Below are 19510 nucleotides of genomic sequence, written 5' to 3' on the forward strand. Positions count from 1 at the left end.
AATTGCTTTTTATGTTCCTTTTGTAACATCAGTGTTTAATGTTGGATGTTTATTATGTTACATTAAAATGACTAAATCACAGCCAATAAAAAAAGCCTTTTCAATATTCAGAAATTAGAAGGAAACTCCAAGTTCCTATGTGACCACAAGTATTATTTTTCTATTTGCATGATTCTATAAATGGAAAATGTAGAGATGCCCTTCAATCAAAGAGTTTCTGCACCTACAGATCTTAATTTGACCACCTTGTTGCAGGAAATGTTAAACTTGCAGTGCATTTGAGGTTCAAAAATGCATCTGTAATTTCCACTTTCAAATTTCAGACTTGATTTTCCCTTACAAAAAATGCATCAACCCCTACAAACATGGCCTTCATTATAATCCACATAATAATCCACATGTCCTGTTGTTCCAGGATTATTGTCCTGCTGTAGCAAACTGGCTCAAATTAAGATCCTACATCTGTATTTGATAACTTCATGATTTCCTTCGAACATCAGAACTTATTTCATGATTGATAACAACATCTCATTCTATTTTATTCTATATGTACATGCTTGTGTATGTATGATGTATACAGCAGGTGTCTATGTGAGTGACTTACTCTCTGGAGGAACTCTGACTTTGTGGGGACAGCCAGACAGACTCCGGTGGTGGGGGTACAAACCAGTGACATGGCCAGTTCCGTCACACCCAGGGGTGGGACACCTAATATCCTTCTTGTCTGGCCGTGGAGAGTCTGGGAGGAGACAAACAGCAGGAAATCTTTGATTTATACGTAAACATTCACATATGTCACACATACTGTACATAGGCATACATAACGCCACCTTTAATAATGTTGCAGTATCATTCTTAACATGCTTTATAACCTTCCTTACCACACAAACAAAGAGTAGAACAAAGGTAATAGTTCATTAAAAAGTATTTTGGAAATATTGTCTTAGCTAATGAACCTAATTGAATTTGATTCAACTTGTAGAGGTTTTCTTGCATGAATGTTCCTCGAAAATGTATTTTAAGTGAGATTCTGGGAATTGCTAAGTGGAAACACACTTAAATACTGAAGCTACAGTGCTATAGATATACAGTAGCTACATAGAAACATACAGATTGCAGGACAGTATCATGCAAAGAGCTAGACACTTTTTGCAAAATGCTTCTTTTAATCTGTAATTTTAGTTAAGGCTTCCAGTTCAACACAGGGCATTCATTTCTTAATGCCCATCCATCGAAAGATTACATCTGGGATTACACATTAGGCTTCAGTCATTTGAAGAATCAGTGGAAAACATGAGGGGTACTTTGGGTGGATTTAAGAGTTATGGTCATGGTTAAATATCCAGTTGATTCCTATCAAAATCCAATTTTCTGAGTAGTAGCAATTCCATCAGAAGATTTTTTTTTTTTTTTTTTTTCGTCTGTTTTGTCTATTACTTCATTTGTTGCCAAAATGTTTTTAGTACTTAAGAGGATTTTTACCCTCCTCCTCCCTCCGATTTCACCCTCGGAATGTGGTTATTTTATTATTTTTATGTTTCGAAGAGCCTCATTATTAAAATCACAAGAGGTCTGATACGTACTAGATAAACATGCATAATCATGTCTGCTGCGTACTTATTTTATGCCCACAACTCTTCATTTCAATAAGTGCAATATTCACTGCATGTAGTTCTATTGTGCTCAAGTTTCCGAAATAGTACCCAAACAAAAACAGAGAAAGGGCTTAAAGAAAAGGGTCTTGTCTGTCTTCAGGTTGATAAAACCTGTTGTGAAAAAAACATAAACCTGATAAAATAGCAAAAAATCTTGAATTGACAAAGAAATAAGACATATTCAAATCTATTATCCATACCTTTGCATCCATGATAGCTCACCCTGGAGTTTACATCCAGTAGCCTTTGGTGCCTCCTCTCATTGGTCATCTGCTCCAGTAGGAACCTGTCCATCTCCCTGTAGGCATTGTGGATGACATGCCTCTGCTCTGACTGCAGGACCATGGCCTGCTCCAGAAGGCTCAGGTTCACCCTCCCTCTGTCCCTGTCTCTGTCTCCTCTGTCTCGGTCCATCTCCAGGCCCAGCGGTCTCTCCATCTCTTGCAGGCCCAGCGCCCAGGCCTCCAGCTGGGGAGGCCTCTCCACCTCTGGCTCCCCCTCACTGTCCTCCTCACTGGGGTAGAGCCGCAGGGCCCCTGCCTGGAAGGGACCTACTCTGCCCATGTTGTACGCCCTCAGGTCCGAGTCAGGATTTTTGTCTCTCATGTGTTGGTGGCCGTTCCTGCCCAATGGGTGTCCTTCTCTGGTGGTGGCTTTAGAGGGGCTGTTGATGCAGCCGTTGGTGCCATTCACCCTAGCAGAATGAGACAGGGACAGAGACTCCCACTCGGCTTTCCGGCTGTCCCGGTATGGGCTTTTACGTGGCGAGGAACTGCAAGTCATACTCATCCTGTCCTGACTTTGGTCTTCTTCTTCCTCTTCTTCTTGGTTTCGTTCCTCCACCTCTTCATCTTCCAGAGTTTCCGAGGCAGCAACCTCCTCATGGAGAGAGTCATCAGTCACCACTTCAGACCATCCAAAGGAATCATGGGGTTTTGTTATTGAGTCCTGGCAGCCATTTATGTTGGGCACTTCATTAAGCGTACCTTGGCAACCATCTAAGAAACAAAGTAGGAGCAAAGAGAATAAAAAATTAGGCTGTCAGTTTTGAATCAATTGTTCATGTTAAGGCCATGCTTTTCCGAGAACATTTGGCTGGGCAGAGAGAGTAACAATTTGTATGTCCCCATTTGAGCTTAGTTCGAATGTTTAGCAGAGACATTCAACGCACATTTCATGACAGTTTCCATATCTTGAAAACGCATGTCTTGTAGTTTTAAATGACTGTTAAGAGGATTGACAAATCAAATATGTAATGAAAATAATAATAGTATGGACAGGACAGCAACTGCAAGATTATGCTGCAATTCCTCAAGTACGTCAGAGATAATATATGAGACACTTATTTTGGCTAGTTGAACATTAAACCTAGAGATAAAGAAAAAGATTGTCTTCGTCTTCTTTAAAATCTCCAATCAGAATACAACAACTTGATATGGATTAAGACGGACCAGATTATGACAGAGATTTAGCCTACATCGCTTATGACACTGAACATCAGTTTTAAGTAGTTATTAAGGTGTAAGCTAAGCAGGGCTTTATGATTTTTAGATATTAACATGTAGTCGTTCGCATACAACTAATTTAAGAAACCATATTCATATGTAAGCATAAGAACCAAGAAAGTGGCGAAAATGTCAGTAAAAAAATATAAAATAAACATTCCATTGGTTTCCTCTTCCTTTCCTTTCTTTAATATTTTTTTTTTCAATATGTCATTATGTGGAGTGCACCTAGTAATTTATTTTTATATTGATTCTTTACTAAACATTTTTAAAAGAAAGCTTTTAAATTGTTTATCAGTGGACATTTTTATTGACATATCAAAATGTTTAATGTATCCCAAGACTGTGAGTAATGGTAAAATATTTGACAATTCATTTTCTGGTTTCCAGCTTAGTCAATTTAAGTGGAACTGACAGGAAAGCTAGGCCTCTTAGTTCCCCAAAATGCATTTTAAATGACTTTATTTTAGTAACACCCATGATTATATCAATATTAACTCATGGTCAATGATTAACAATGGCAAGCTATCATCTAGATTGATTCAATAAAATCTCTTTTGATCCTCCAAATCATTTAAACTTATATTCTGTGCTAAAGCTCTTTGGTGAGGCCATACGGGTTTTTACTTCATAAATCATAAGTAGGCTGTACTGAGTAGATCTATCCTCTTAAGTGGCTAGACGTCATGGACCAAACTAAAAGTAGCCCACGGAGAATGGAATGAGAGGGATCCAATAGGTTGATGATAGATTTGGGAATCATTGAGGATGCATATAGGCTACGTAGGCTTGTAAGTGGATTCCGCTGAGGATAATATAGACATGATCAAACAGATACAACTCGTCATTATAGTCAGGCCACAGTACAAAACATAATCCCACAAAAAAGAAAAGCTGCTAAATGCAGGAAGTGTTATCTGGAAACGGACCTCTGGCAAAAAAAAGAAACTGGCTTTTGTTTTGAAGCATATGATTTTAGGTTGTGCAAATGTAGGTAAATGTACTGAATATAATACAGGACAGGTCAAAACATACCAGCAGCAGAGCAAGAAGTTGAATGAAATAGACTTGATGAAACTCCTTTTTAGATGCAACCCCACAAAATATCAAGCTGGATTTTGCAACGCAAAACGCGGCTAATAATCTCTTTGTTGTTAGAGACATTTCCTTCTAAACAGAGGCATACAAATAGCAGCCTGGCCAAAGAGTAAAAGTCAGTTATGCTTAGCTACAATTGGCAGAGCAGACAAAAAAAATGACTTATTTTTGTCCAGATGGATGACACACAGTGAGAGAAGTGCAGTAGAAAAGAGGCTGCACTTGGATCCCTCCTGTGGTTTGTGTATTGGAACAGGTGAACAGTTTGTACTCCAGAATAGCCATTACCGGCGCTCTGCAGCAGTGTTGGAGCTTGGCTGGAGTTGAACGCAATGCGGCTCGACCAAATGAGAGGCTTATTTTTCCCTCTTTTCGTTATGAAATGTAGATATGAACAGTATCCCACTGTTACATTCTTATTGCTTGTTCTATCCACTTGAACTGTCACAATCTTTTCACATAAAATAGCCCCAGACCAGATTGTGACAAAATTATATTTACAAATGTATGTAGATCTATGTTAACCACCCAATGTGCAGTCATTTGTTTGTGTTGCCTGACTTTTGATACATGTTCACTGTATTTTATAGGGCTTGCTGTTGGTAAGGGCCCTATTTTGATTTAAAAAAAATATACACTTTTCTTGATTAAAGGTTATAATGCAGTAGGAAAGTAGTGGTGACTGAATACAGACACATAAAAGCTCTGCTTGAAACGCAAACAGACCATGAGAGGGAGGTATATGAACAAAGAAAGTTATCAGAGGGGGAAAAAACGGATGGCAAAGCTAGTGCAAAAAGGGTTACGATAATTGTAATGTTATATGAACCCCAGAAACAAATAAATTCCATTTCCAATGAATCTGCACAATTCATTGAGCTACTCTCTTGGTCCATTTAACTACCCACATGTGTACTATAATGAGCTGTAGACATTATGCCTAATTATGTATATTTGGACTGTGTTAGAGGGCCTAACAAAAGCTTTCGAAGGGGACAATTACGTTTGTTGCTTAGTTACATCGTTAAAAATATACCAAATAAGTGCAGATTATAGTGGGTGAGAATGCATGTGTAAACCATGGATATTGTGGCCAAAATGCTCAAAATTCAATTCATTAGGAAGTAGAAATGTTTTGCTTTTGGAGGGGGACAATGTTTTTAAATGAAATAAACACAAATATTTCCTTATGTCATTGAGTACGTAGCTTGGTCTTAGTATCTCCTGACAAATGAGCACCAATGTATTCTATTGTATTGTATCAGTGACATTGGTTTTAGAAGAACATGTTTAGGCAATGCCAATGTCCTCCTTCAGAAGGGGAGCTGGTTCTAAGATGAAACATCAGCTTGTGTTAATGATCAATCAATGAAGTGTGTATTCTACACTCAACTAAACTAACTTTACAAATAGCAACAGATGAGATTCAAAACAGAAGGGCCAAGCAAACACGAGCAAACACGATCATAATGTTCCAATTCTCAGTGTTTTCAACCTATTTTTTAATGGCTTTTCCCGAAAAACCAAACACATCAGACAAAAAGAAAATGAGAAGTCCGAAATCTGGCCTCATCAAAAAAGTGGGGAAAAGCCATGCCAAAAAAATCATGAAAGATAAACTTCAATCTGAGGATGTGAGACAGACACAACTTATGTAGACCCAGCAGTGTCGTCTTTCACTTCCAGTACATAATGACTATGGGGTCTGGCTGATGCCGGGCCCTAAAAGGCAACAGAGAGGGACGGAAATATGAATGCAACAGATGGGATTTTAAAATTCAGCGTCAATTGTTCATCAAAACAGACAAAACAACAGGACATCTGTCTACCTGCTGGAGTGTCAATGTTCCTCAGCTCTTCTTTGTCCTGTGCCTGTGCCAGGTCTTCGTTCTCCTCCTCGCAGCACGCCTCGCTGGGGCTGTAGTGGCGGGGCCTCATCAGGAGAGACTTTCTCTTGTTGACGGGGGCGCCCTGCACCCCTTCCTGGGCGAGTCTTTTCCTAGCAGCCATAGACCCATATGGGCTGTTGTGGGGGGATGGATGAATAAAAAGAGCAACGGGGTCAACAAAGTGCCATAGGCATTACTGGAGTTCATCTGAAAACTTTGAACTGAAAGTGAACCTAAAATGTAACATTGTCAGTTTATTCACCAATTGTATTTTCGCGGGACTCAGAAAGTACAAGTGTCATTTGTAGCTAGAGTGAAAAAAAGGTCAACATTAGGTTGAAGAAACTGTATTTAGCTGAGATGATGAACAAACCACCCAAAAATACCATTAAAAAATGATGTACGTAGAAGCAGTGAAGAGCTATGGGGACAAATGTAATTATAACCATTATTATCAAGATAAGAGCATGGCCAGCATCCCACATCTACTAACAAAGGATGCCTATTTCACTCTGTATGTAAGGACATAGAAACCCGGGGTGAGTTAGAGGATTTCTGTAAGAGTTTATTTTCAAATAGAGGTCATGAACCCTTACCCGGGAGCCTGGGTGGTGCATTCAACTGGAACTGGAAACAGAAGCAGAAGCAGAGGTATGTCAGGTAAATAGTCATGTTCACATTTCCTCGATGGAGTGACTCAGGCTCTGCATCTGTCTACTTGGGAAACAAAATCCTGATCAAGGCTACTGATCTAGTAGCTCCACCTTTTGGATAACCAGTCGGGAAGCAACACTCTGGCCTACTACTGTACACTCTTGGTAGTGGGGTGTTCGCCTAGCATGAATTTGGAGCGTACTCTAGCAGATTATCTATAAAAAAGAGTTAGTGTTACTTGTCAAAACATGGGTTGCTATATTTCAATGTTTTACTATTTTATTTTTAAAAAAGCTTTCTAATATGAACAAAGTTCTCGCAAAGATTCCCTTTATATTGATAACAAATCCACTCCCCCAATCCACTGTAGATCATCCCCCTGTCAGCTTTGACAACATGATCTGAAAAGGCAAATCGATTTTCCCAGAGAGCCATGCAGCAAAGATGCAAATCTCATTCAGAGGTCCACCGTATTCCCATGAAGCACAACTCCATAATACATTTTCCAGATGTAGTAATGGCTCTGGTGCCACCAACCAGACTTCAGAGGCTTGGAAAACTAGCATAATGGCATCGCCTGTCTAGAGGTTTTCAATCACACTATATATATGCACCCCTTAACTAATTTGAGCCACTGTTCCAATTTGGTGAAGTAATTCTCCATCTGAGTAATGTAATGGCAATGCAGTGCTCTTCAAATTGGTAAGATCATTCGTAAAATTGACAGTTGTAAAGTTGGATTGTTGAACTGATATCCCCCTAGACCCCAGAGCTATATAAGTGGAATATGTGTGAATAGCTGAAGCGCTCGGTTACTGCTATTGATGTGCTTCCCTGAACATGGTAAGAGTTGTTGAAACTACTCACCTTTGCCACCGTTGCATGTTTGAAGTGTGTTATCCTCTCCTTCTGAATCCATCTGTAAATAAAGAACACACTATGTATCATTATGCATGTAACGCTCATTTCTATCAAAATACAGATTCTGTAAATATTGACAACTGGGACTGAAATAATGATGTTAACATTTTATCAGCAGATGCTGTATCCATTGAATGTTTGAGAGCCCTTGACGTCAGTGGTTGAAGTTTCTTTGAAATGAATTTAACCGTTCCTATGAACAAAAGCCTATATTTCCCAGAACATTGATGTAGTTACGTGCAAATTATCTGTGGCATTTAATCGGTGTAGTGTCACGAAAACACATGTAGCATGTAAAAGCAAAATACCAAGCTAAGGTGAAGTTAAAACAAAACAAAAAAACTTTGAGGTGTGAAAAATGTAATAATGCAAAATAATGACATTAAAGTGCAGGTGGTAGCATACAGACTGACAGTAGTGTGTTTAGACCAAAATAGTTGTTAAAATCCATCCACTCTCCCTCGCCACCATACGTGTGGATCCCAAATAAAACCTATTAAACGTAATTATTCCTGGCTGATGGCGGTGTATAGTGGTCACAGGCCAGTGAAATCTGTGAGTCACAGGATACGCTGTTACTTTTCCTGGTAATGGGAAACATGACTCCTCTCTCTGGTTTGCTGTTGTGATTGAAGGCACTGACCTGTCATACATTTATAATAGGGGAGCAGGTGTGGCAGTGATGAACCTTAATTTCCTTTAATAAACCTTTTATGTGCCACACTCTTAATGCCACGCCGGGCCCTCGGAGGACCTGCTCATAATAGGTTCATTACTTTTGATTACTAGGGGCCCTATTGAAACAAACAACTACCCAAACACTATAGATGACATTCTGTAACAACTAATGTACCTGATTAGTTCATTACACTTTTTCCAAACAGACACACACATGCAGACAGACAACTCACTCGTTTTGTAAGCATTTATAGATGCTGTATATGTGCTACAGTGTCTACAGTAATACAAATACATTTCAAATTCAGATAGCGTAATTGCTGTATTCATTTCACAGGTTGACAAATATTTACAAATGATGCACCTCTGTATTACTGAGAAGCAACACTCACATTATGTAAATCGACTTGTTTCAAACAATATTTCATCATTTAAGCTCTTGTACAAGAACATTTGATACCTTATGTATGCTCTGTACATGAAACATTTGGATTCCTCTTTCTTACAAGTCAAGCCACAATATCATGTTTTATGAAAACACTAAAAGCGTTATGGTAACAAGTATTGAATATACTAATGCTCCTATCTACATTAGATCCCTGATGACCTTGGTTCTGACACTGAGGAGTACATACAGAATTTCACTGATCATTTGTCAGTAGATCATCCTTTTACAAATGCAGTCAATATGTTTGTGAGAGTGTTCAATGATGTACTGTACTCCTTCAAATGTGTCTATTAAACGAACTGTATTATCTGAGGGGAGACGAAGGAACCGATCAAACCTTTTATGTTCAAGCATTATAGTTTCTGCTTCATGAGCAGCACAAAGGTTCTGAGAGGGTATATAGAGGATGTGCTTTTGGCACCCATTTGACAACAGCTATCCTTGGTCCTTAAACTCAAAGCTGTATAGCTGTATCTAATTCTGCAGAGGAGGAATCGGAGTAGAAAACTCATGCAGACAGGGAGAGAACACATGACGTTCAAAGAGAATTTACATGGGCAGTACAAATAGATACACGCTACTCAAATAAGGCTTTGTTTGTATTTAATATTTACTACACTCTCATGCTGTGATTTGTTTGTGTATATATTCCTGACATGCCACAAAACTGTATGACATTATAAATGATGATGGCTCTTTGGTGGTCATTGGTCAATACAAAATATGTCCCGTTTCTTCACTGTTGACAGTGTGATCAAAGTATTTTTAAAGAGACTATCCTTCAACAAAGCTGTCCGGACATTGTTATGGTTTCAGCTAGCCAATTTGGACTCGTAAACTGGGAGGCATGGTAACCTTCAGCCTACCTTAAACCTTAAGTAAGATACATTACTTATTAGTTAAGTGCTGTGGTATAACAACAAAGCAGCACACTCAGCGAAGCTAGCTACACGTCCCTGCATATGTAAAACAATATCTGAGTCTGTGATTTCACAGGGGTCAAAAGGGCGTTGACATGACACTGCTAAACATGCTGCTCATTCCAAAACATCCTGGCTACCACTTCCAATAGCCTTAGAAATACACAACTATATCCGTTCACAGGTAAAGTGAATTGGTAAAATATAATGTTTTTTTTTTCAGGACATCCACGAACAGCATGCTATAATATCCAAATGCATGTTACCTGAACCTATTACTAGAAAATATATACTGAATAAAATTTAAACGCAACATGGAAAGTGTTGGGCCCATGTTTCATGAGCTGAAATAAAAAAATCCCAGAAATGTTCAATACGCACAAAAAGCTTATTTTTCTCAAATGTTGTGCACACATTTGTTTACATCCCTGTTATCTTGGCATTATCTTTGCCAAGATAATCCATCCACCTGATAGGTGTGGCATATCAAGAAGCTGATTAAAAAGCATGATCATTACACATGTGCACCTTGTGCTGGGGACAATAAAAGTCCACTTTTGTCACACAACACAATGCCACAGATGTCTCAAGTTTTGAGGGAGCGTGCAATTGGCATGCTGACTGCAGGAATGTCCACCAGAGCTGTTGCCAGATAATTTAATCTTCATTTCTCTAGCATAAGCTGCCTCCAACGTCGTTTTGGAGAATTTTGCAGTAAGTCCAACCGACCACGTATAACCATGCCAGCCCAGGACCTCCACATCCAGCTTCATCACCTGCAGGATCATCTAGGAGTGGGCGGGGAGTATTTCTGTCTGTAACAAAACCCTTTTGTGGGGAAAACCTCATTTTGATTGGGCTAAGCCCTCTCAGAACCACCAAAGACTGTGCCCCTGCCCAGTCATGTGAAATCCATAGATTAGCACCTAATTCATTTATTTCAATTGACTGATTTCCTTACATGAACTCAGTAAAATCTTTGAAATTGTTGCATGTTGCAATTATATTTTTGTTCAGTATATATACAAATATATTATTAGGCCTACCTTTGTTTGCAGTTTTCTGGGCAATATATATGACGTGCTGCAAGGTCCACACAGTCCACCTTGGTTGATGTGTGCACAATTGTTGACTTGTTTCAGGATGTGAGTGAGAAATTCATTCTCTGTAAAAACAAATATATACATATTTAAGCAACAAGGTATGAGGGGGTGTGGTATATGACCAATATACCACGGCTAAGGGCTGTTCTTAGGCACAATGCAAAGTGGAGTGGAAAGATACAACTTTAGAACTGTTGTGAGTTATCTCACCGAAATGCAATATTTTCAATTTTGTTTAGTATCAACTCACCATAGTATATTTAAGCAATAAGGAATGAGGGGTGTGGTGTAAGGCCAATTTACCATGACTAAGGGCTGTTCTTATGCACGACGCAACACAGAGTGCCTGGATACAGCCCTTAGTAGTGGTATATTGGCCATATATCACAAACCCCCGAGGTGCCTTATTGCTGTTATATACTGGTTAAAAAAGTAATTAGAGCAGTAAATATAAGTGTTTTGTCATACGTGTGCTATACAGTCCGATATACCACGGATGTCAGCCAATCAGCATTCAGGGCTCAAACCACCCAGTTTATAATGGATAATGAATTACCGATAATGATCATACTATTCCAAGCCTCACTGCTAGCTAAAGGTTTCTGGTCATGATAGACATATATGGTGAGTAACGTGCAGTCAGTCTGAGATGGTGGGGAGCAGGAAACATGATAATACCTCACATTGTGGAATGAAGGAACAAGATGCAAATTGATTGCTTGACAGAGATTGAGCACAGTCTAATTAATACAAAACATCCAAGAGGGAAAACAAGGATGAACACAATGAGTACATTAAGCCTCTTCACTTCACAGATCTTATTACCAGAATTATTTATTTCTGTTAGCTTTGAAAAAAAAAGAAGGAAAAACAGAAAACATCATCTTAATTAAGGCACTCAGAGCATTTCCCCTCTGGAAAACAAAAGGGGGGACTCTGGGAGACATTAGCATAAGAAAAAAGAGACACTACTATTTGAGGCAGGTCTGTGGGTTTGTCATCTTCTGAGTCATATTCCTGCCCCTCCCAACAAAAATAGACAAATAACGTCTTGCTCTCGGAGGACTATTTGCCCATGTGTGGGGCAGATTTCTCTGGGGATACTGAGTTGCCTAATGCCTGATGCTCAGGGTTTCTATGTGATTCTCTATGTGCTAATCTGGCTGCTTTGCTTGCTGTCCTTGGGCCCAGCCCAATCCCCATCCTAACCCCATCTGCTACCTTTCCCACCACAGAGGAGAGGAGAGAATGGGACTGACTGACTGGGACTGGGACTGGGAGAGGAGAGGGCTTCTCAGTCCAAGCAGTCATGAATAACCATGGCCTCATCCACTGTTTGGAGAGGGGTTGAATGGGGACCGCTTATCCATTGGATATGTTACTTAGGATCCAACTGTGGTTTCCCCCTGCTCTAATCAAAGGGAGGTGAATAATATATCATAAATGCAATCAAGCCTATATTGTTCATAATTATTGTTCACCATTGCTGTACATACTACAAGTGGGAAATATACATATGATTACAGATACGAGGTTATTTGCTTGAATTCAACTTCAAAAGGTTAGCCATTGACAGGGGAATGCAGTTTTTCACATATTGTTGATATTGAAGGAACCACCACTGTTGCCACTTATGCTACTATCTACAATGACTACTACTACGACTAGGATTACTACTATTGTGGTTGATTACTAAGACACTAACGGTACACCTGTACGTCGCCTACACAAGTGGTGTTGTTACTATTTTGGCCCATCCCAACAACTGCTGTACTGCTACTGATCCAACTAATAGGGATATTCATGAGTACAATAATCATCATCATTGACCTTGAGTCATTGAAATGTCCCCTTGTTCCCAGCTTATCCCTGCACTTGGGACACCCTCGTGTAATTAACATAGGCACTATTGTGATAAAGTAAAACTAAGTCAATGACACTGGCGGCAAATCATTTAAAAACCAATACAACCTTACAGTTGTGCAAGTAATATTTCAAAGACCATGAAAATGAATTACATTGTTTACATTTTCTTCAGATTGGGGCAGAGGCAAGATGATAGCTAGGCAAATGAGATTACACCGAATAAGATGTTTAAAATGTCAGCTCCCTAACACTCACCCAACCAACTGTTATGATTAGATTACACTTTTAACATAATTACTGTCTAAAGCTGTGTGTGGAGACAATGCATAAATAACGAAAGAGAGCTCTATCTGAACCGATACCTATCCTTTTTCCCCTCGCTGAGCCTTTTCTCTTAACCTTTCCTCAGCAGTATCATTTTGAATTATGGGGATGGGTAGATGCTCTGCACAAGGTCACTGTCTGTTCAGTGTCCCCACCCCCCCCCCCCCCCTTCCCTCCTGTTTTTGTTTCCTCTTCCAGAGGCAGACTATACGAAGGAAGGGTTAAAACTGGAATGGATTTAATTATGGAATGAATGGAATTATAATGCGCCTGCAGCAAGTTTTCCTCCTTATTTATTAAAGCAGCTGATGGGCCAGGTTTGATGAGCCACTTCTGGCATAATTGAGTCATCACACAAAGAGGGTTCATCGCATTCAGAGTGGTTTTATCAGCAGCAAACAGACCTGATTACTGGCAATTACACTCTGATCTATGGGAAGGAGAAAAAAAGGCGAAATGTGCGGTGTAACTTCTGTGATTATAGTTTATCCCAGGAAAAAATGTCACATTCATTTTACATGCTAAGTGTTTTCTTTTTCTGCATAATAAAGAGCAAACGGCAAGAGATATCACAATTTACTTTAATATTTCCTTGTAATGAATGTCTACGTGTATATGGCAAACTGATCATAATTGTACATGTAACATGGGTTTTTGTTATCCTCCACTGTGCTTTGAATCAGCAATATGTAAAGTGTTTTTTTTAACAGAAAAAAGGTACGCTTTACAATAATGGTGGTCGCTTGTGTGCAGACAGTGATATAAACCTTGTCAGTGGAGAGCCAAATTGAAACGTTATATGATGGTAAGGAACACAGAACTCCTTTCACCACCTTTCATTGACATGCAAATGAATTCATAGTGAGTTAATCAAGCCCTGCTCAGAGACTATTTTGATAAACAAGTTTTTGAAAAAAGGATTTTCTATTTGCAGTGCTGTGACCAGGCAGCCATCAGATGCCCTCTGCCTAAAAAGCTAGCAGCTGGACATTAGAATAATAGCTAAGAGACGTTTTAGGAGGGGGAGGGTGAAAGAGAGGAAGGGGGGTCTCTGATTTTCCTATTCATATCAAAGCCGGCCTTTAGAATGATAGAGACATTCTCTTTTAGATTTCATACAGATGCATTTTATAAACTCTTGAGAAAAATAGGGTAATGTTTCTATAAAATGCGGTATCTTATATTCGTTCCATATTAACAGACGAGTTCCGAGATGTTTAATTATTGGTGACTTTCATATGATTCAGAACCAATAAAGATATGATTGATCTAAAAACAAATGACCTCGTGAAAAACAGCTCTGTGACAACACCTGCAATTTTACTGAAAATTGTCTTAAGGACTAAAGAAGTTCAAAGTATCATACACAGTAGTAGTCTTTGTAACGCTCCAAACTCATCCCATCAAAAAATACTCACAGTATACCTCTTCCATTGAAAGATTGTATATTCAACACCATGACAAGATGACAGAAGAATGTAGAAAGTAGAAAAAGTCAAAACAGTAGAGAAAACTATGGACAGTGACAGCAAGTAGGATAAAGAAGCTAAGCCAGGTACATGCAAGGTACAAATGCAGGATATTAATTTCAGCCAGTTTGCTCTAGCAGGAAAATAATCCTGCAGCAACAGGAAATGTGAATTATTATGTATATTATAATACATTTATATATTTGTAGGGGTTGATCGATTTTTTTGTTAGCGCAAATCAACTCTGAAACTTCAGAGATAGAAATTACAAACTTTAGGAGGCTTTTTAAAACTCAAATACACAACAAGTTAGCATTTTCTGCTGTGGGGGACAATTCTCAGCAATAAAAGAGCAATCAGATCCTACATCTTTATGGAAGAAGCCATACCTGACTTGCCTAATTCCCCACTGTTTCACTTCACTATTGATAATGTAATATACATTCAATGAGAGAGAGAGAGAGAGAGAGAGAGAGAGAGAGAGAGAGAGAGAGAGAGAGAGAGAGAGAGAGAGAGAGAGAGAGAGAGAGAGAGAGAGAGAGAGAGAGAGAGAGAGAGAGAGAGAGAGAGAGAGAGAGAGAGAGAGAGAGAGAGAGAGAGAGAGAGAGAGAGAGAGAGAGAGAGAGAGAGAGAGAGAGAGAGAGAGAGAGAGAGAGAGAGAGAGGAAGAGAAGAAGAGAAGAAGAGAAGAAGAGAAACCGTATGAACAATCGCCAAATTGTAGAACACCAATCCATAAAAGGGAGACAGAATATCTTCTGATCAGTGGACTTTCACTTTTTACACATCAATTTCCTCATAGAGGGGCGCTTCCAGACTTCTAAAAGACACTGAGACAAAATCTTGAAGACAACTGTGATTTCAGACATAACAGTCTCTCATGCAGCCATCTTGGCCGCTAAGCAAAGTGTTTGTGTCTAATGCCAAATTAGTACTTTTATACAAAATTGGCTTCTTTCTTATCACTTCCCCAAGACTGAGAAGCTTCAATAAAGAGAGTGAGGCTCCCCAGAATTTTTAACAGACAATTAGGAGCCTGGCTGGCCGGCCACTATTGCTTCAATGATTTGTTATGATGGCATAACTACAGGGGAAACTCGTTATTGGAGCCAGCTAGCAAGACACCCCATAAAAGAGTCAGACGGTGACACCTGCGCTGAGGTGATTTATAAATCTTGTAATCACTTTCCAAAGTCATCCCAAAGCCTTCCCTTTTCAATTGAGCTAATCTCCACACAGTCATCGTGGCACAAAGTTCAGATTGGTTCTTCTTCTTCCGCCATCAGAGAGCCAATTTCAGGTGTTTTTTTTTTTACTACATTTGGGGCACCTTTGTAGTTATATTATTCTATGAAATATGGATTTTTAGATGTTTTGCAATTATCAAATATCAATCTGAATCAGAACAGAAATTTGGAAAATTCAAAAACAGCAGATTGCTTTGTTTTGTGGAATGGTTGGCTACCATGCTAGCTATAACTACCAAGATAAATAATACTCCATATGAAATGTAGGCTACATTACAGGATTGTACCCATTTTGTTTCTTTTCCAAGGCACAATGCATTTTTGAAATCATCAGTGAAGATAGATTTTTCAAAACACTAACACAGACTAATTCATTGACAGGTGTTTTGGGGGAAAGAAGTTCCAGCCCGGGTGTCTGTCATCACTACAAAGTAATCCTGGCCATTGTTCCTTCCCAAGGAGACCCTTTTCACGCAGGAGGGTTGCCTGAATGCTACCAGGTGGTCGGCAATTTGGAGAAACGTAGTAACCGTTCAAGCTAATCCCCTTGCCACAAAAGACAGGTCTCCCATGTCTAGAGGCCTTAGGGTTTAAGGGAAAAGTTGACATAGTACACACACACACACACACACACACACACACACACACACACACACACACACACACACACACACACACACACACACACACACACACACACACACACACACACACACACACACACCATACACAAACACACACACACACACACACACACACCCTATACACACATGCATCCACACCATACACAAACACACACACTGTACACAGTGTTTGTGTGTCTGAAAGGAGCCAGGCAGTGCTGTAGCCTGATTCCTAATCAGATTGCGCTGAAGTGAACAGCTCGCATGGCAGCTGTAGTTTTCCCAGGGTTAATTACCTTTCACTGCTCTCTCTAAATGAGTCAGCTGTTCCTGTCATTAAACAACTCCACTCTATCTCTGCTCCTCTGTCCTGCCCTGTCCTGTCCTCCACACATACACAATCACACACACATATACTCAAAACACATGTATACGCGAATAGACACACACACACACACACACACACACACACACACACACACACACACACACACACACACACACACACACACACACACACACACACACACACACACACACACACAACAGAAACTCTATCCATGTCTTCTCTTCCCGCACTGCCACTCACATCCAACAATGTTCTGGATATGGAGCCCAAAAAAGACTTGGTCACTTTACTAATGAAGAGGTGGAGTCAACGGCTGTTAAAATAGAGGCCATTATCCTTTACTTTCAGCTCCAAACATGTATTTATGTTCATGCAGATGGGATGCTGAATTGGGATGCTGAATTGGGATGCTGAATACTAACCCCTCACCCTGTCAAAGGGGGATAATACCAATCTGTCAAGGTCTCATGTTATCTGGCTCCAACTCTTACTAAGTGAGTATATACATTTATAAAGTAAATTATCCCAATAAACACAGACACAACCCACATACACATGGGCAGGTGGACAGACGCACACACATACACACACACACTTTGTGTGTGTTCAGCTCTACTCTCTGATATAGCTGTGCTGTCATCAATTCTGAAAAATCTCCCAGCTCACTGAGCTCCATGGCTCAGGATGTTGGGGGAGTTTTAAGTGATTTTTGCCACTGTGTGATCCCCTGGCCACCTGGATTACAAACTCTAGTCCTTTAACTCATGCCAGTATAATTCCGTGTTAACTCGGATTTACCTCTGGCATATGAATTCTCAGTCTGCATAAGCTTTGTTTGGAATGAGTAGTAAGTTAAAAGTATTGTATGCCTTATGGAGATGCCTTATTGTAAAATTCTTATTTTGCTAGAAAAAATGCAATAATGCTTATAAAAGCAATTTAGTTATTCTAATGGAGAAAATGAATACAATAGTTTCCATTTCACAAATATTGTTCAAAACCAGGAATTACTACAATACCTTCATCCAGTTAAATGCCCGTAACTATGGCAATGTACACATCCGGTGTGTGGTGCAGTCAAAGTATACAAGTTGGTAATGTGTACTGTTAGCCAGGCTGTTTTTGAAGTTTATCATGCTTAATATCATGGTTATCGAAGCGATCGTGATATAAAAAATATGTCTGGAGCAGCCCTAGAGGATCTGAATGAAGTATTATCCAACATCTATACAATCTCCTCAAACACACACACACACACACACACACACACACACACACACACACACACACACACACACACACACACACACAAACACACACACACACACACACACACACACACACACACACACACACACACACACACACACACTCTTCTGGGATAGAAGAGTTAAGCCCTGACTATAGTATTTTGTACTTAAAAGGTTAGCAGGGCTGTTTTAGAGTTTGGACCAAGCTTGCCAGATCAGCAGATGGTCCATGATTATGATTATATGCATCAATAAAATGAATAATCTTTAACAAATGTAAATTTGACTTAACTCCAGGGTTTAAAAAAAAAGATGGACTTTAACCCACTTTGCAGTCTGCCGGCCATGCATGATATTTTGATACACTTAAATGATGTAGGATACATAATATACTGACATATATGTTAACCAACCTAAAACTGTAGAGAATACTACTGCTACTGTCCCGTGAGCATAGGACAAACTCTAAGCCAGAAATAAGTTTAAGTCAGAAAAAAAACTTTATGGACATGAACTGAATACATAGAAAGATATTAAGTAACTTTGTAATATTAAGAAATAGCCAAAAAAAATGCACTGAAATACACTACCATGTCCCCTTTAAAACAACCTCAAAAACTTTTATTTTCAGCACTTGGACAGCGCTGTAAAAGACTGAAAGCACACTTGAGTTTGACCAGAGGAGTCACGAAGAAACTACCATGATGTAATGGATGGGGTTCCTAGCGTGTCAAGTCACAGTAAGGAAGCAAGCAAGGAGAGGAAACGGTCTCAACTTAATGTGGTAGCTGGGTCTCGTCCTCTATCACATCAGCCAATATGTCTGGAAGTAAAAGTCTCCTTAGAAGCTACGCTAACCTTTCATGAATCTACTAATCTGTTGAGAGCATTATTTACTCTGAAACTGAAAGCTCTGCATTCACAAAACAGACACAGATATACTCACTCACTCACTCACTCACACTCTCACACGTAGATACACAGACACACAGACACGAACATTTCCGACAGGACATAATTGTTAGCCTGACTTACCATGCCCCTTTTAGCCTTTGTTTTGCCTTTCATAGTAACATCAAGGAGGTGATGGTGTTGAAGGAAATCGGAGTGGGGTGGGTGGGTAGCCAGGCTAGTCCAGTGTGACGCTGCCGCGTGGTGTGTGTGTGTGTGTGTGTGTGCGGGGACACTGTGATATTCAACGGAGCAGCTAAGCTTTTTTTGTAGCCTTTGTGTCATTCACTTAACAACCAATCTCATTAGCTGGCAGGCTACAATGGGCTGAATTATTTTCTGTGTAAATACACCACATGGTGACCCTCAAGGTAAGACCTCTGAAGGTCTTTTTAATCACATAAAAGATGGAATCCCCCCCAAAAATCAATGACCAAAAGAATGAACAGATTGCCCCTAAAAAAAGAACTGAATAAAACATTGTGTGGAAGATATTCAGTTTTAGGTGTGAGGTAGACAATTTCTGGTTTAAACGATCATATCATGACATGGTTTTATGTA

The 19510-nt window shown here is 39.6% G+C and overlaps 1 protein-coding gene across 12 annotated transcripts in view; it reads right to left on the minus strand.

Moving 5' to 3' along the window:
- The window catches only part of LOC129824154 (suppression of tumorigenicity 18 protein-like), a 52486-nt gene that overhangs the window by 15381 nt on the left and 17595 nt on the right, over positions 1 to 19510 (minus strand). For 9 of the 12 annotated variants that reach the window (XM_055883555.1, XM_055883563.1, XM_055883552.1 and 6 more), the window contains 6 exons: positions 10815 to 10933; positions 7669 to 7720; positions 6744 to 6774; positions 6088 to 6281; positions 1856 to 2653; positions 605 to 739 (listed from right to left, as the gene is read on the minus strand). In XM_055883555.1, the coding sequence (XP_055739530.1) occupies positions 605 to 739; positions 1856 to 2653; positions 6088 to 6281; positions 6744 to 6774; positions 7669 to 7720; positions 10815 to 10933 (1329 nt within the window). Of the gene's footprint in view, positions 1 to 604; positions 740 to 1855; positions 2654 to 6087; positions 6282 to 6743; positions 6775 to 7668; positions 7721 to 10814; positions 10934 to 19033; positions 19194 to 19510 lie in introns of those variants that run through there. The other 3 variants (XM_055883560.1, XM_055883561.1, XM_055883558.1) reach the window with 2 other exon arrangements.

This window comes from Salvelinus fontinalis, chromosome 26 (genome assembly GCF_029448725.1).
Source record: "Salvelinus fontinalis isolate EN_2023a chromosome 26, ASM2944872v1, whole genome shotgun sequence".
NCBI classification, from domain to species: Eukaryota; Metazoa; Chordata; class Actinopteri; order Salmoniformes; family Salmonidae; genus Salvelinus; species Salvelinus fontinalis.